Below are 15641 nucleotides of genomic sequence, written 5' to 3'. Positions count from 1 at the left end.
AATACTCTAGGGAGCCACCTCAACGCTTCATTTACGACTGATGGAAGGGGTATTCCCCGAAACGTCTCTAAAAATACTACACATAAGCACTTTTTGTTAACTTAAACGAATGCATTCAATTCAAAGTTCTACACAGCAACAACCTGTTTTTATCATTCGAAGGCTTCGGGTGAACTACGACCCTCTCCGAAACACCTTGGATGACCGTCGGTAGTCCTCGTTGTAATTTGCACTGGTGTTAATACACTTTTTGCACCGATGTAGTAAATAAATAAGCCATAAAATAACCCGATCGGGAAGGTCAAAACGTTGTGACTTTCTAACGCGTTTTTTCATAGCAAAATCGTTTTCAGAATAAAAACTAGCGGTAAAAAACGACGTTTCGATCTCCCTGAGATCATTTTCAAGTTGAAGAAAAAACGAATGAAATGTACATATACAAGTACAAATTAGGGCGTGAGAATGTCAAACAGTAAAATATGTAAATACAAGCGCTAAAATGTAAGTATTAAAGTAATAAAATACTATAAAAAAAAACCTATATAAATAACTTTGCACGGATTGAATCTGACTGTTTGTTCAAAGTTGGCTTAAGCTCCTTTATAAAGAGCATTTCGTAGATCAGGCAGTCGAATTTACTTTGGCACTTTCTCAAGATCTTAAAATCACGATATATGTCACTTGGGACTGTTCCATGCTGCTCTTTGATGTGATTCCCGATTTAAAACGATCCTTTGTGTTCCTCAATGCGTTGATAGAGGTGTCGGCACGTGTACCCGACATAGTTTGCATCACACAAACCACATTTGTAGTAGTAAACAACGCGTTGCTGGTTAATGATAGGCGGCTTCTGTTCTTTTGGTTTGACCTTGTGTCCGATCTTGCGGCTTGTATACGCGGGACGAATATCAATTCCAATTTTTCGGCCTAGTTCCCCAAGTTGCCTTCGCGCGGAATTGGCCGATCTCTGATCCTTGAAAGGTAACACTATTCTGACAGGCGCTTCATTCACGTTACGTGCTCGAGTAGAAATTGGATCGCCAGAAACTTTCTTGGTGACAAAATTACTGATGGTCGATTGTATCAATTGCGCTGGGTACTGAAGGCGGGAGAACGTCTGTGTGAGACGATGACATTCCATGTGGAACAGTTGCCAGGTAGATGATAGTTTAAAGGCACGATCCAGCATTGTTTTTAGCAATGACTTCTTGTATCTAACGTCGACGTGGCTCTTGTAATGTAGTAATAATCCGGTGTCAGTTGGTTTTCTGTACACCCTTGTCTCCAGGCGACCATTGCATTTACTGATGTCCGTTCCCAGGAACGGAAGTTTACCGTGTTCGCCAAGTTCCATGGTGAAGTTGGCAGATGGATAGCTCTCATTTAGAGAGGAAAGGAATGCTTCAGCTGTTTCGGTGTCAGGCATTATGCTCAATGTGTCATCCACATAGCGTTTGTAGAACTCGGATAACTTGCCTTGGTCCTGAAGTCGATCTTCGATACTGCACATAAATACGTTGGCCATTAGGGGTCCAAGTGGCGAACCCATGGCAACACCATCGGTTTGTTCATACAAACTCCCCTCGAACTGAAAAAGCTGGTTCTTGGTGGCAATATTTAGCAACTCTACCAAGTCTGATTTTGTAATGTTGAGATTATGCTGTTTATTGAACCAGTCGTCCTTAAAAGCCTTTTCAGCTAGAATTTGTATCTTCTCATCAACAGGGACATAAGATCTTGAGAAAGCGCCAAAGTAAATTCGACTGCCTGATCTACGAAATGCTCTTTATAAAGGAGCTTAAGCCAACCTTAAACAAACAGTCAGATTCAATCCGTGCAAAGTTATTTATATAGGTTTTTTTATAGTATTTTATTACTTTAACACTTACATTTTAGCGCTGGTATTTACATATTTTATCGTTTGACATTCTCACGCCCTAATTTGTACTTATATATGTATATTTGATTCGTTTTTTCTTCAACTTGAAAATAATCTCAGAGAGATCGAAACGTCTTTTTTTACCGCTAGTTTTTATTCTGAAATGTTTTTCAAAAAAACTACTTATAAAAATCGTTTTCGAAATATTAATACACTGCTAAATTTAATTCTTTTAACAAGGTATAATTTTTTCCCTAGGTATAATTATAAATGTGCTTGAGTTTTGTCTGTAAAGTGAGTTTTGTAAATGTGATGAGCTTAGTGCTGTAATTCGAGAAATCAAATAGACCAGTTTGTTGCAATCCTGAATCTCCACCCTTGTATCGACACTCGCAACGGTGCTAATTGAACGTTAGCTACTATACTTATTAATTAGTTATCTGGTTCGCTAAGGAGAGTAGTGTCCAAAAATTGTATAACCTGAAGGCAAATAATCATGGTACATGTATAGAGCTTAGTTCCATACCAAGATGGTCTCCAGTGTAAGGTTTCTGTGAATAATTCCCTGTTTGTGTATGAACGCAAGAGCGTCAGTGATCTCTTTAGCCCATCGACATACATCTCCATGGACATCAGCATTCCTTGCTGGCGCTGCTTCTGGGTGATCGAAGATCTGACTCTTCAAGTTTCCTTTACACTTTTCCATTACCAGGATCACTCTTGAGGTGCCCTCTTTGTTGAGAAGGGATGTGCCATAAAACTTTACAATGTGGGGATGGTCCAGTTTTCTGATAAACAGAAGGAAGATGGTAATTATATAAAATCAGCAAGAACAAGTTAAAAGAAAAGGGAGAAGTAAAAATGAGACAGAGAAAAAAGATTATTTTTTTGGTTTTTTGAATTTTCTTCGCTGCCTCTTTACATCGGCTTATTTCTTTTCTGCTCGTTCTAACTATAGAGTAGTTCCGACAGCCCAAAGGGTCTCCAAGCCGAGCACCATAACCGTAGCAACAGAACCGCATGTATGCATAGAAATAGAAATTCATGCAACTCTTTTTTCATGGTCAACATGGCTGGCAGCATGGATTGCGGACGCGTGCGCCCTTGGACGACCACGCCATGCAACATGGTGGCCACACACCAGCTAATATAGCAAAGCAGTGGGATAAAATACAGAGGCACCGGAGCGCTGCGAAACATTGAGGTGGTACGGGGGGGGGGGGGGGGGAGGAGGGGGTTTAGCCAAACGCATACCTCTACTCGTATTTTCCAAATTTAATGTCTTTTGCGTTGGTAAAACGATTTGTAAAATTACGAAACGGAATATCTTGTCGAAGCAGTTTTATACTGCAATAGCGATATTTTCGGTATCGAAACGTGAAAAGGAAGGGGGCTGAGGCCCCCAAATGTTCGTTTGGGGGAGGGGGGGGTTACAGCCCACCTGCCTCCCTCCTCCGCTGCCTTTGAAATACTTGAAAATATTTACTCAGAAGACTGCAGGACTGCTCAAGTAAATTGGCGCACAAAATGTGCAGCCGTGCAAGAAAAGTCGCATGATTCATCATCAACAAGAGAAATCAAACGCGTTTCGTGTGTTTAGAGAAACTACAAACGGTAAACACAGCGGAAAATTAAAAGTGGTCGATTCGTTGATGTATGGAAAAGATTAGTTCAGTTCAGTTTTCACACCTTTTGCTGGATTTTTCTGCCTGGAAGAATCACATTGAACTAAATTGCCACTGTTTGAAACTTGCACTTCATTTTCTATAAAGTTTGTCAAGTTGTTTCGGCGAGATATATCTTCAATAGAAAACTTTTTGTTTACAATATGCAGCTTACAGCACCTTCGGCAAAGCAGCTCAAGTGTTTAGAAACAGGCGAAAATAAAAAATGAAATTTAAAAAATGTGTCACAGTATTGTTTCCAAATAGGAAAACTTTACAAGCGCTGCATATTTTTGCTCATAACCTCACGTCTAAAAATAGTAAAACTGTATTTGTAACTACTGCCACTCTATTAGCAGAAGCCGCCGCTTCGTAGATGACTTAAAATTCTTCTTCTGCTACGGTTGGAAACCAAGAAAGGTCAAGCGAACACGTATTTGCTCTATTTGACGTTATATTTGACGCTCGCTCGCGAATTTCTTTACAGGTTATTGGTAGAAGACTGGTAAAGCTTCGGACGATAAAATGACCACAAGTACTCTTTTTTCCCACGCACAATAAGGGAATGGAATTCGAGAAGAACAAGAAGAACAAGAAGAAGAAGAAGAAGAAGAAGAAGAGGCCGTCGGCACAATAATATTTAAATTACACTTTAGCGTGAATAATCATTAACCTTGAACACCAAAAGTCTTTCAAACTTTGGACGTTCTTTTAAATGCATTTCTTGGCTTTACCTTGAATGATAATCAATCTCTAACAAATTTTCCTTAACATTTCTTTCATTGGGCCATCCTTCGTTGAGACATGATTTGCTATTTGATACTCAGATGTAGTGATATTATGCAAAGCGTGTTAATGTAGATTTCCTCCGTTTTTTCTTCAGTTCATTCCGTTATTTGGTGAAATGCTTATACTGGTGAGTCTTTAAAGGCTATTGTGCCGAGTAGCTCCGCTTTTGGTCTTGGCTAGATCTATGTATTATACTTCTCAAAGGGTGTCGTGATAATTCAGCAGCTTTTCCTATTGCTGAACGATAAGCCCCCATTATTTCATTTTCCTTTTAACCACATTTAAATTGTGTATACACGCAATAGCTAATGAGTATCCAACTTATTCAACTCCGCAGAAGTTATTTCGGGTTCCCAGCTAGCTCTCAGGCTTTTTGATAATAATACATGGGTCTTACAGGTAGGCGGAGTGGCGGAGTTGCTTGGAGGTAATAGCAGTTTAAGAACCCACGACGGCGACGCCGAGCACAACGTCGATTAGAAACTGAACTTATATTTTACTTGCGAATCTCGCGATAATCTGAAGTCATTTAGTTTGTTTGTCACTGTCAAAACTTCCTCGAAACTGGATATGGAACACAGCGTTAAATTCGAAATAGAAATTTAAAAAATTAGTCGTCGTCGTTCACGGTTTCCAGACAACGCAGAATTTGGTCATTTCACGTTGTTGTTTTGCAGAGGACGGCAGAGAAATGTACCAAGAATTATAACACACGTGCGCAGCCATTGTTCTACTCATTAAACCTTTGTTTAACGACGTTCCCGTTGCCGTTGCCGTTGTGGTTTTCTTAAACTCCCTAATATATCAAACACGAAAGACAGTGTTTGACCACATTTCCAAACACTGAAAAGAGAGTTGAAATTACGACGCTTAGCGGAGTATTTTTGACGAACTTCGAGGTCTTTGGAAATGTAGTCAAACATTGTCTTGAGTATTTGATATGTCTTTTTAATCGAAACTACAACTAAGGAGAAAACGGAGAAATAATATAGTAAAAATCTATGCTAAATTAAGATCAGATATCCAAACACCGTCACAGCCATGATTTCCTTTGTTTAAACTCGATGAATTATTAATAAGTTTGAGAAAGCTGGTTTAAAATCTGGAGGTTCTTGATTTAAATAATTCATCCCGCCACTATCTGCATCACTGAGCTCTCGGTAATCCCGATTTCAGCTTATTGGCCCCGCTTTGTGAAAATCCAGCTGGTCTACTTCCTATCAGTTTGAAGACGCGACTCCTTTCTATTTTAGCTATCTGCAACATTTGTTCGTTTGTATGTTTGTTTCTTAAGTGTTCTGTTGCCTGTGTTTGAGATTTAACGGCAAACGAAAAATACATATATGAAAACTTTCTCACCTCAACCGTTCCACTTTCGCCATGATTTGATTTGCATTTATGGTATCAAGTACTTCATTGTAAACTGTCAATGCCACAGTTAACGTTTCCTCCACTCCATGTCTTTTCAGCTTTCCTTGGTACACAGTGGCAAACGCACCACTCCAAAGACGGGGGGACATGTCTTCTTTCCAGTCTAACTCCTCGCTGCTGATATCAAGGGCATGGATTTCCTTTAATCCAAATACTGCAAGATGTCCTCTGATAGAAGACGCCGTATGCACTGATGGTTGGTAGAGGTCTTGTTTTTCTTTTGATGAGCGTCTTTCATCACGGAGTTGATTATATAACAGCTCATCAGCTTCGATGAGCTCTGGAATGCGAGCTTCAATTTGCTTCAGACACAACTGAGCCTCTTCCAGTTGTTCCACCACGAAATCCCTTATCTTACTTTCGTTTGTAACATCATCTAGATAGTATGCGGACATTTCGGCCATAAAAGCACATTTGTGTCTTTCGTATTTCTTGATTCTATTTTTATCTTCCACCTTGTTTTTAATCGCCAGCACGCCGACCACAGGAACACCAATCACCAACGCAACTAGGCCAAGTGGAACCCAGATTGGACTAGCGACACCGATGATAATCTTGTCACCTGTTGTAAGCATTAGATCGTCATCTTCGGGATCATTATCTGGAATATTAAGCTCGTCAGCTGTAGCAGCTCCTTGGAGATTTCGGAGTTCCCCTTCCACAAAATTGAACCGCCGCTGAAAGAGCTGTACAAGGGACTTACGGGCATTTGCAAACATTTGGTTATCTTCCTCCCATTGATCTAAGATATCTTTCAGACGGGATCGCAACGCATTCAGGGTGCTGTTTCTTGTCACTTCCCAGGAGTTTTCTGCCTTTGGAACTTCGTCTAAGGTCCATGAAGTGAAGCGAGCTCTGACATCGTCTGATTTGAGGTATTCAGAAAGTGTCTTTACGGCAACGTCGACTTGAGTCGTCATATGTTTTTGAAGCTCTTCCATCACTTGACCTTGTTGACTTTTAATCTTATTCAAACGGTGAAGAATCGAGAGTATCTTCTGCTCTGCTTTAACATGGTCTCCGGAAGCATTCAACACGAAAGCCTTTCCTTGGAAAATAATTCGCGAGAGAAAACAGTCCAGCCACCTTAAAAAATACACACCAAGGTTACTGACCAAACTTGCCCGGTCCGAAAAGATGAATGAAAACTCAGTTTTAGTATGTCCGACTACTTTACTCTGGATTCTTAAGTTCTACTCAGCTATTTACCAAACTTGGGGTTCTTACTTTGGTTATTGTTCATTTATTTTTATTTTTATTTCCTTATAATGCCGTTATGTTTAAATATTTCAAAAGTTTTACCTGAAGCCTTTTTTGTCTGTCGCAACTGGACCAATTTTTTTTTATATCTACTTTGGTTTGTATTAATAATACTTTCAGTGAGTATATTACGTGCACTTAAAATTTCGCAATTGCACAGTTGTTTCAGCTCGTCAACAGGTAAATAGAAACAACGTAGCTTTTTTTATAATTTTCAAAGCTCACTATAGAAAAGGTCTCACTGTTCACGCGTGTTGATCAGTTATACCTAATTTTTCTCAAACATACGGATTTTGTCATCCATAGCAAAAACAAATGTAGGCAAACACAACCACTTACTTCCAATATATTTCAAGCTTGGTGTTAATGCTTTTCAAGACCATACACTTCAAACAATTCATAAGAGCGAAGAAGTCTTCGGTGATTATTCCGTGGTTCTGAGCGATACTAGCGTTCGTCGTTGACATGTGGATGATCTGAGACTCGGGAACAAGACCAGGCCAACAGTTCTTCAGCTTCTTGATGACATGACTCTTGACCTCTCTAGCTTCTTTCTCAGGTATTTGGTCCCACTTATTGCACACAAACATGGCACACTGGGGAGTGAATCCTCCCTGTCCTTCAAGCGTCACTTTTCTCACGTCTTCTAGCAGCTTTTCAAGCTGAAAATCCAAAGCAATAAGTCATCATTTGAACATGCATCTCCATTTTGATCAAAAGAATCCTCGGGGATTACTCAACTCTTGTTTTGGTATAAAGGTGCCGCTGGGGATTTTGAAGCCCTGGCAAAGTTTGGGAAAAGAAAACCTTTCTGAGGTATGATTTTTAGCGTATCAGTATTTATAGCTACACATGTTGTGCTGCCTATACATGACAACAATCTATAACCTATTTTAGAACCCTGTTTAAGACAATGAATGGGGTAGAGTCCAAATATTGACAACCGTACAAGAGTTTTTTGATGTTCAGACTGAAGACCTGCCAGATTTCAAGCTTATTTAACGACAACAACTGCGCAACCAACCCCGTTTAGGACAGATTCGGGCATACCCTATCAGATGGCAAGTCCCCGAAAAAGGCCATATCTTTTAGGGCAAAAGATGTTTCCACGGAAACAATCGAAAGTTCACCCGGGACTTTTCATCGAATGGAAAGTGCCTCCATATTCATAGCATTGCCGCAAATACGAAGTAATTTCAATGCTCACTCTGTCTTTCTGAACTCCTCCAGCGTTTGCAGTGTTGATGACATAAATGAAGGCAAAAGCTTGAGGCAAATACTGTTTGACTATCTCGTCCATGATGTCAGACTCACCAATACCTGGACTGTCAATTATAACTATGCCGTTCTGAAATATATAGAATAGAAAGGTGAGCTTTCTTTTTTCAGTTACTCAACGAAGCCTATCAGCATTTGAGATTGCACAAATAAAATGAGTGGAACTTGATAACTTGGAATGATTTAACTCTTTTGCATGTTTATTTATTATTTAACATTCAATTGGATGATTTATAGTTTTAATGCCTTCTGCTGGGAAGGGAAATGGCATGAATCAGGCGCTAATAGGATGTGGTGACAGTATAGTTAGAACAGAGCAAACGGTTTTCGTGGTGCTTTCTTGCTTTTCCTCGTCCTTGACATCCTTTTGATTATTTTTTTTTATTAATTTCGGGAAAAGACTAATTTAACGTCCCATCACTAATAAATACCTTCAAAAGTTGATGGGGCCAAAAGAGTTCAATCTTTTTGTAAACGGAACCTTTTTCTCTATCACTCTTTACGTGAACATAAGGAGAGATCTGCTGAAGATAACTCTGCTCAGACGACGCAGTCTTTAAAGGGCACTCCATAGTTGGAAGCCCTGTGTCAGGATCCTTGTCCTTAAAGTGGGCTACAATTTTGCGTTGCTCTCCATACTTCAGTTCGCATATGGTGGACGTTGTACTGAGTACAGAATATGGAAGAAGTTCCTCTCCCAGAATGAGATTCACCAGGCTGCTTTTTCCTGATCCTGTCTCACCTGTAACATAAGCGATCAATTTCCTTCAGTAATCACCCTCATAAAAGCCCGTCCATTTTCCCTGTTAAAATATATACCTGTTAGCGGCCATTTCCGTGAGCGGCAGCGACCGTGCGGTGAGACTATCCGCGACAATCCGCGTAAAATGTACGTACACACTGTACTATATACATGCCCATAGGTAGAGTTTATAATGACAAATAGATCTGAATACCGTTCTATCCGGCCGCCTTATTCCTGATTCTTTTGCAATGTTGTTAGCGACCAACTCACCTGTTCAGTGGGTGGTCGCTTACAGGATTGTATTCTCGTAAGCTAAAACGAGAAGGTCCACTTACGACTTTCACATTCACAAGCGAACTGAAAATAAACATTTATTATATACATACTGAGACTTACTCACTGAAAAGGCGCGAAATAAATTCTAATTCACAAGCCAGTCTAAGTAGCGGAAAGCCAATGAAATGTCGCGTACCGCTTTTTTTCACGTGTGGAGGAAACGATACGTCCAATCAGGAGCCGCGTATCATGTTTCTTCACGTGTGAGCTGTATCGCGGCGATTCTCATTCATGCCCGACTGGTAGCGTTTCACTTGTCAAACCGTTCGCAAAATTATACAAATTGGCTCTACGGACTTTTTTCAGAGACGAATTTCTTTGAAAAAATGAGAGAGATCAGAAAAGATTTGTCGCGTATATAGCTTCGGTAGAGGAATATGTTGAAAGTATGGAGAACAGAAACACGGGAGAAAAAACTAAGCCACATGTGCAACAGTTCGAAGAAGTTTTGAGAATGGAAAAGAACAAAGAGAGAGAAGTACACATGATTGCGCCAGCAGAATTGAACAAGTGCCTTGCAGAGTTTATTCGCTCTGTTAGACGTAAAGATGGAGAAGATTATGAACCCACAAGTTTACGATGCCTCGTCTCCAGCATTGAAAGGCATTTGAAAAAAAGTGAGTATCATCACCACAAATAATTTGAATTGAAGAGGAAAAGTCTTCAGTCAAAACAAAAAGCGCTGAAAAAAGCAGGCCGCGGAAACAAGATGCTGCTGTGGCGCTGACGGACGAGGAAATCAACCTACTATACGAAAATAATTTGCCTGGAGTTTCCTCGGCGGAATCATTGTTAAACACTGTTTGGCTGAACAACATCATTCATTTTGGAATGGGTGCCTGTCAGGAACACAGGGATTTGTGCTGGGGTGAGGTCAAACTTGCTACAGACGTAAGCGGTGACAAATATTTGGTGTATACACTGAAAGACAAGCAAAAACGAGATAATAATAATAACAATAACGATAACGATAATGATAACAGTTCATTTATATAGCGTACACATCCATTATTTCCCCGAGGCACTTAACAAAACTATCCCTAAAAAATACAATCCTGCCTTAGTACAACTTCATTGATTACTTGTCTCACATTGGATCGTGTCTAAGCGTATTCTTTTTGTCTACAAATCATAGAATTGTCTCTGCTCACAATATCTAAAACAGAACTCCTGGAACACTAGGTCTCCTCGCTCCAACTTTCAAGACCCGCTAATGCAGCCAACATGTAAAACCAAAGCATATGGTGAAAGAGCTTTTTCTGTATACGCTACGAAGATTTGGAGCACTGTTCCTTTGGAAATACGCCGATCCAGTACAATTTTATTATTTAAAAAAAAACTCAAGACCTTCCTTTTGACTAAGTTTATTAAGAGTAACTCTCTATCATATTTGAAACATTTTTTTAGATTCCAGTTTTTTACGTATTTCGCTAGTGTTTTTTTTTTTGTTTTAGTTTTTAAGTTTCTTAGAGTAAAAGTAATAATTACGGTCATGTTTCCTTGCACCAGTGATACAACAAAGTGGTTGATCAAAGACTTACATATATGATTAATGTGGTCCTCAAAGGTCTTGTGCCGTGTCAAGAATGTACTTTGTCAGAGATGGAGATTCATTCATCTCTAATAAATTGCAGATAATCAAGTGCAGGCTTCACACGAAACCACGAATAAATCAACAAAATATCCGTCTTCTCCGGGTTCAGCTTCAAATCATTCTGTTCCATCCGGCAACTTATCTCGGACACAGTTAACAACGCGATCAACAGCTAAATTCACATCATCTGTTTCGAAGGCCAGGTAAAGTTGAGTATCATCCGCATAAAGGTGGTAATTAAGATGGTGGCTGGCGATGACATCAGAAATAGGAGCAGTATACAACAAATAAAGTAAGGGTCCTAGAATAGAGTCCGGTGGTACTCCGACAAGCAAGTCACGTTTCGTTGAATGAGATTGATTGGTGCTGACAAATTGTGTAAGACTACAAAGATAGGACTTGAACCAGTTAACAACGGTGCCGGTAATTCCACAACGCCTCTCAAGCCTAGACATAAGTAAGTCATGGTTAACAGTGTCAAAAGCTGCTAATAGATCCAAAAGAACCAGTATTACACTGTTTCCGTCAGTGTCCAGTGATATCATAATGTAATTATACACCCTCATTAAAACTGACTCTGTGCTGACAACCCCTATATGCGGACTGGGGCACATGTAGATTGTTGCAGGCCAGATAATAATTAAGCTATAAAGCAACCCCTCTTTTTAATAACTTTGGAGACATATTTAAGATTAGAGACTGGACAAAAGTTGGCAAAGATCTTATGTTCAGCAGTAGGCTTCTTCAACAAAACGGTCGTAGCATGGCACATTTTAACAGCAATTCTTCAGGAAAGTGAAGCAAAGGTGGAAATGAAAATTTTTAACCCCCCTTCAGATTTTGTGTGGAGGTAGGTTACCTGGGGGGATGAACAAAAACAGCCATATTTGGATCGGCAGGTGTGTCGTTGCCATGGTAACCGCAGTTGATCACGTCGGCCCGAGGTTTATGTTTTGACCAAAAAATTCACTCCTCAGAAGTAAAAATAAACAAGTCTGGTTCTCAGGGGGAATGTGAACCAATTCAAATGAAATTCATAAAGATGGTAGAGCCATTCTCCCCGCTTATAAAGTTTGCCGTTAAAGTATTTTGGGTTTTTATTCAAGAAGACAATGCTAGTCCAACGATGTTGCCTGTCAGCCATTTTGACGAGCAGGAAAAACAAGCACGACCATATTCGTAATTTCTCCGAAAGTACTCTTTCCCAAAAAAAAACAAACTAGCAGCAGAGCTTACATAGATATTGAGGTTTCCAAATATCATAAAATCTATTTGGGGAAAATTATATTCTGGCCATAAGTGTTGAAGATATCCGAGGCAAGTTGCAAAAAATTGCGAAATTGGAAATTTTGAGGGCTCTAGTATTTGGCTCAAACAGACTTTAGATAGAGAATATCAGCTTCAGAAGTATTTTCTATCATCTTGTCTGTTATCTACATTTGATTTATTAGGTTTTGGCCAATGAATTTGATGAAATATAAATTGAAACAAAGCCTACCTTGCAACTTTTGGGAATTTCTTCAGGATGCTTTTGCCGTGATAGTATGGGTCTCCCCTAAGTTCGCTCGCTCCATTTTCTTGAGCAAATCTTGCACAGACTCTAGCGGAAAGGTCAAATCTAATTGACTAGCCTCACCGAACATCTACTTTTAGACCTCAGATGATGATGCATTAACCAGAATAAAGAACAGTCGAACAGGTCAAACACAGTCGCGTATCGAGTATCGAAACAATTCATCAATACAGTCCATCCAGGAAGTTAAATAGATGCATCAAGATCACAGCTAAGCAAATGCATGTCTGCGACGATTCTGAATTAAGTCTTGGGCTAAATCGAGCCGTACATTCCATGGTGCATGGTTGAAAAGCGAAGAAATCGTTGGTTACGACCAAACGTATGAAGACCGGAAATGGAGCAAAACTGCTGACCGAATGTACTTTTAAAATGCGATATACGCCCTTTTTGTTTGTTTATTTTTGTAGCTTCAGATAAAGCGACATTATCGCAATAGCATTGTCTCTTTAGATATTTTTGATACAATATATCATTGATAGAGGGCTAAAAGGACGACTTTTGATCCGCAATTATGACTGTTTTACGGTGGTGAATAAAGAGGACAAAATGATCGTTTTACGCAACCTGATTGCCTCCATTGGCTTTACTACACTGGATCAAGTTTATATGAGAGGATACCATTTATCGTCTATTGGTTTAGCTACAGTAAATCCAGGAGTACTGACAGGTGTTAAAATATGTTCAGGTTTTCGTTGACAACAAATGATGTGCAGGCTTGAATGAGAACAAGGAAGTTAGTTTTTCAAAGAACTCTTGGACGTTCGAACTCTGTCTGTCTAAACAGGTATGCGAAAAAAACAAAAAAAAAAGAAAGAAATTCATGCTATGGGTGCCAAAAATGCAGATTGCACTTATAACCATTCAGCGAAAAATAAAATTCAACGTGGGGCCCAGTGGTACGTATGAATCCGAGTTAGACTTTGCACCTAAACATTTCAACCTTGTTCCCAGTTAATTTCCCCGGGTATGAGATTGCTCAACGTTTAATTTTTCTTTGACGTTTTTTTCGGTTTTTCGGTTTTTTTGTTTTTTGTTTTCGCTTTCTTCACCATTGCCATTGTAAAACAACCCCAATACAAGAGGATATTATTACACTTACATCCGGTGCCACATCCCATTACATTGTGTTACATCCGGTCAGCAGTCAGGCTTCTCGGACTTCCGGCCTACGCGTTCAGTTTATTCACCATTCTTGGCTTATCGACTCTCGCAATATCTGACTCGCTTTTAGCCAAAGACATTACTCTGGCTTGTTCAAGGGCATGCATTTACTTTTGTACATTGATCTCGACACATTTACTTTACTTCCTGGTTGGATAATGTTGATGAATTTAGGTGCTCGATGGCAGAAATCGCAAGTATTACGACCATATTTTGACCTTGTCAACTATTCTTTGTCAGGTGTACGCAGGCTACTTGTATCATCATCTCTGGTCTGAAACACGACAAACTGGGTATTCGATGGGAGTAACCGTTAGATTAATAGAGTCTGTGCTAGATTTGGTCAAGAAAATGGAGCGAGCGAAGGAGAGACACTGGAGAGAACCGTGCGACGAAAGCATCCTGGAGAAATTCCCAAAACCTTCAAGATAGGTTTTGTATCAATTTATATTTCATCAAATTCGTTGGCCAAAACCTTATCAACCAAATGTAGGTAACAGACAAGATAATAAAAGATACTTTTAAAGCTGATTTTCTCTCTCTAAAGCCGCCTGTTTGAGCCAAATACTAGAGCCCTCAAAATTATCAATTTTGCAATTTTGTGCAATTTGCCCTATGTGTCTTCAGCACCCATGGCCAGAATATAGTTTTCCCCAAATTGATTTTATAATATCTAGAAACGTCATTATCTGCGTAATCTCTGCTGCTAATTTGGTTTATGTGGAAAGAGTACTTTCGGAGAAATTACATATATGGTTGTGCTTGTTTTTCCTGCTTGTCTAAATGGCTGACAGGGAACATAGGAAGACGACCATTTTCTTCTTGTTTATAAAACTCAAAATATTAAACGACGAATTTTATAAACTGGGAGAGTGGCTCTACCATCTGGATGAATTTCATTTGAATTGGTTCCCATGCACCCGAGAACCAGACTCGTTTACTTTTACTTTTTGAGAGTGGAACTTTTGCTCAGAACATGGTCCCGAGGCCGACGTCATCTAGTGCGGTTACCATGCAACGATACATTTCACCCGTAGCCAATGACAAATTAATGATTCTCGTGAGCATAGGCAACAAAGCATGAAAACATGTACGTACACTTGGACATGATTGAAGCTGGAAGTGGGTCAATTGAGCTCGACTTAATTGTCCCAGACTTGGTTAATCTCAAGACCTCGTCATTTGTAAGTGATTTGAAAGACCGAAGTTTCGTTTCGCAGCTCAAACATTGCGCTGTTTTAGAGATTGTTCGTAATTCATTGGCACTCCCCCCCAACCGCAATTTCACTACGTATACGGTCAATTATCTGCATGAAGAAATCAGCAAATGCACAAGCAAGGTGGTATCACTTTTAGTTGTTGGATAGCATGCATCTAGCTAGGTTCTTATAAAGTAGCCTGTTTACAGACTTGAAAAGCTTCCTCGAATCAGTAGAATATTCTGCAATGAACTTGGGATAATGTGCCTCTTTGCTGCTACTTAATAGCTGATTAACTATACAACATTGTTGGATATTTAACAAATAGCTACAAATCGAATGTGGTTTAGCGTGGTCTGTACTCTTATCGACAACGATACGCGTCATCACAGTGGTCAAAATGCTGTGGACTTACGAGGCGCAGCCAAGTGAGTCCACAACAAATTTTGACCGCTGTGATGACGCGTATCGTTGTCGATAAGAGTACAGACTACGCTAAACCACATTTCGATTTGTTTTTTACCACAATATCAGCGTCAAAGAAATTTTTTTTTTTCAGAGCTCGAGCTGGAAAAGGCATTGCATCGGTGACACATTAATTAATGCGTGCAGGGTTGTCTGAGCTCTTATCGAGAACGGCAAATTAGCCAATCAGATTGCGAGATTGGTAGCAATTGTGGTGAAACTTCTAATCGATCACATTCAAATTTAGACCGGCGCCACTTGCGC

General features: G+C 39.7%; 2 protein-coding genes across 2 annotated transcripts in view; both read right to left on the bottom strand.

Moving 5' to 3' along the window:
• The window catches only part of LOC145493502 (uncharacterized), a 5257-nt gene extending 2877 nt beyond the window's left edge, over positions 1–2380 (bottom strand). The window contains exon 1 of the mRNA XM_081472986.1: positions 1–2380. This exon is cut by the window's left edge and continues 2877 nt beyond it. Within this exon, the coding sequence (XP_081329112.1) occupies positions 722–1549 (828 nt within the window). The 5' untranslated portion in view covers positions 1550–2380 and the 3' untranslated portion in view covers positions 1–721.
• Positions 1–15641, bottom strand: part of LOC145493482 (uncharacterized) — a 32360-nt gene that overhangs the window by 4157 nt on the left and 12562 nt on the right. Inside the window, exons 3-7 of the mRNA XM_081472961.1 lie at positions 8733–9043; positions 8231–8371; positions 7363–7685; positions 5692–6849; positions 2406–2667 (exon numbers count right to left, since the gene is read on the bottom strand). Of these exons, the coding sequence (XP_081329087.1) occupies positions 2406–2667; positions 5692–6849; positions 7363–7685; positions 8231–8371; positions 8733–9043 (2195 nt within the window). The remainder of the gene's footprint in view (positions 1–2405; positions 2668–5691; positions 6850–7362; positions 7686–8230; positions 8372–8732; positions 9044–15641) is intronic.

This window comes from Orbicella franksi, chromosome 7 (genome assembly GCF_964199315.1).
Source record: "Orbicella franksi chromosome 7, jaOrbFran1.1, whole genome shotgun sequence".
Classification (NCBI taxonomy): domain Eukaryota; kingdom Metazoa; phylum Cnidaria; class Anthozoa; order Scleractinia; family Merulinidae; genus Orbicella; species Orbicella franksi.
The sequence above is the reverse complement of the archived record's forward strand: the minus strand, read 5'-3'. Positions and strand labels throughout refer to the sequence as shown.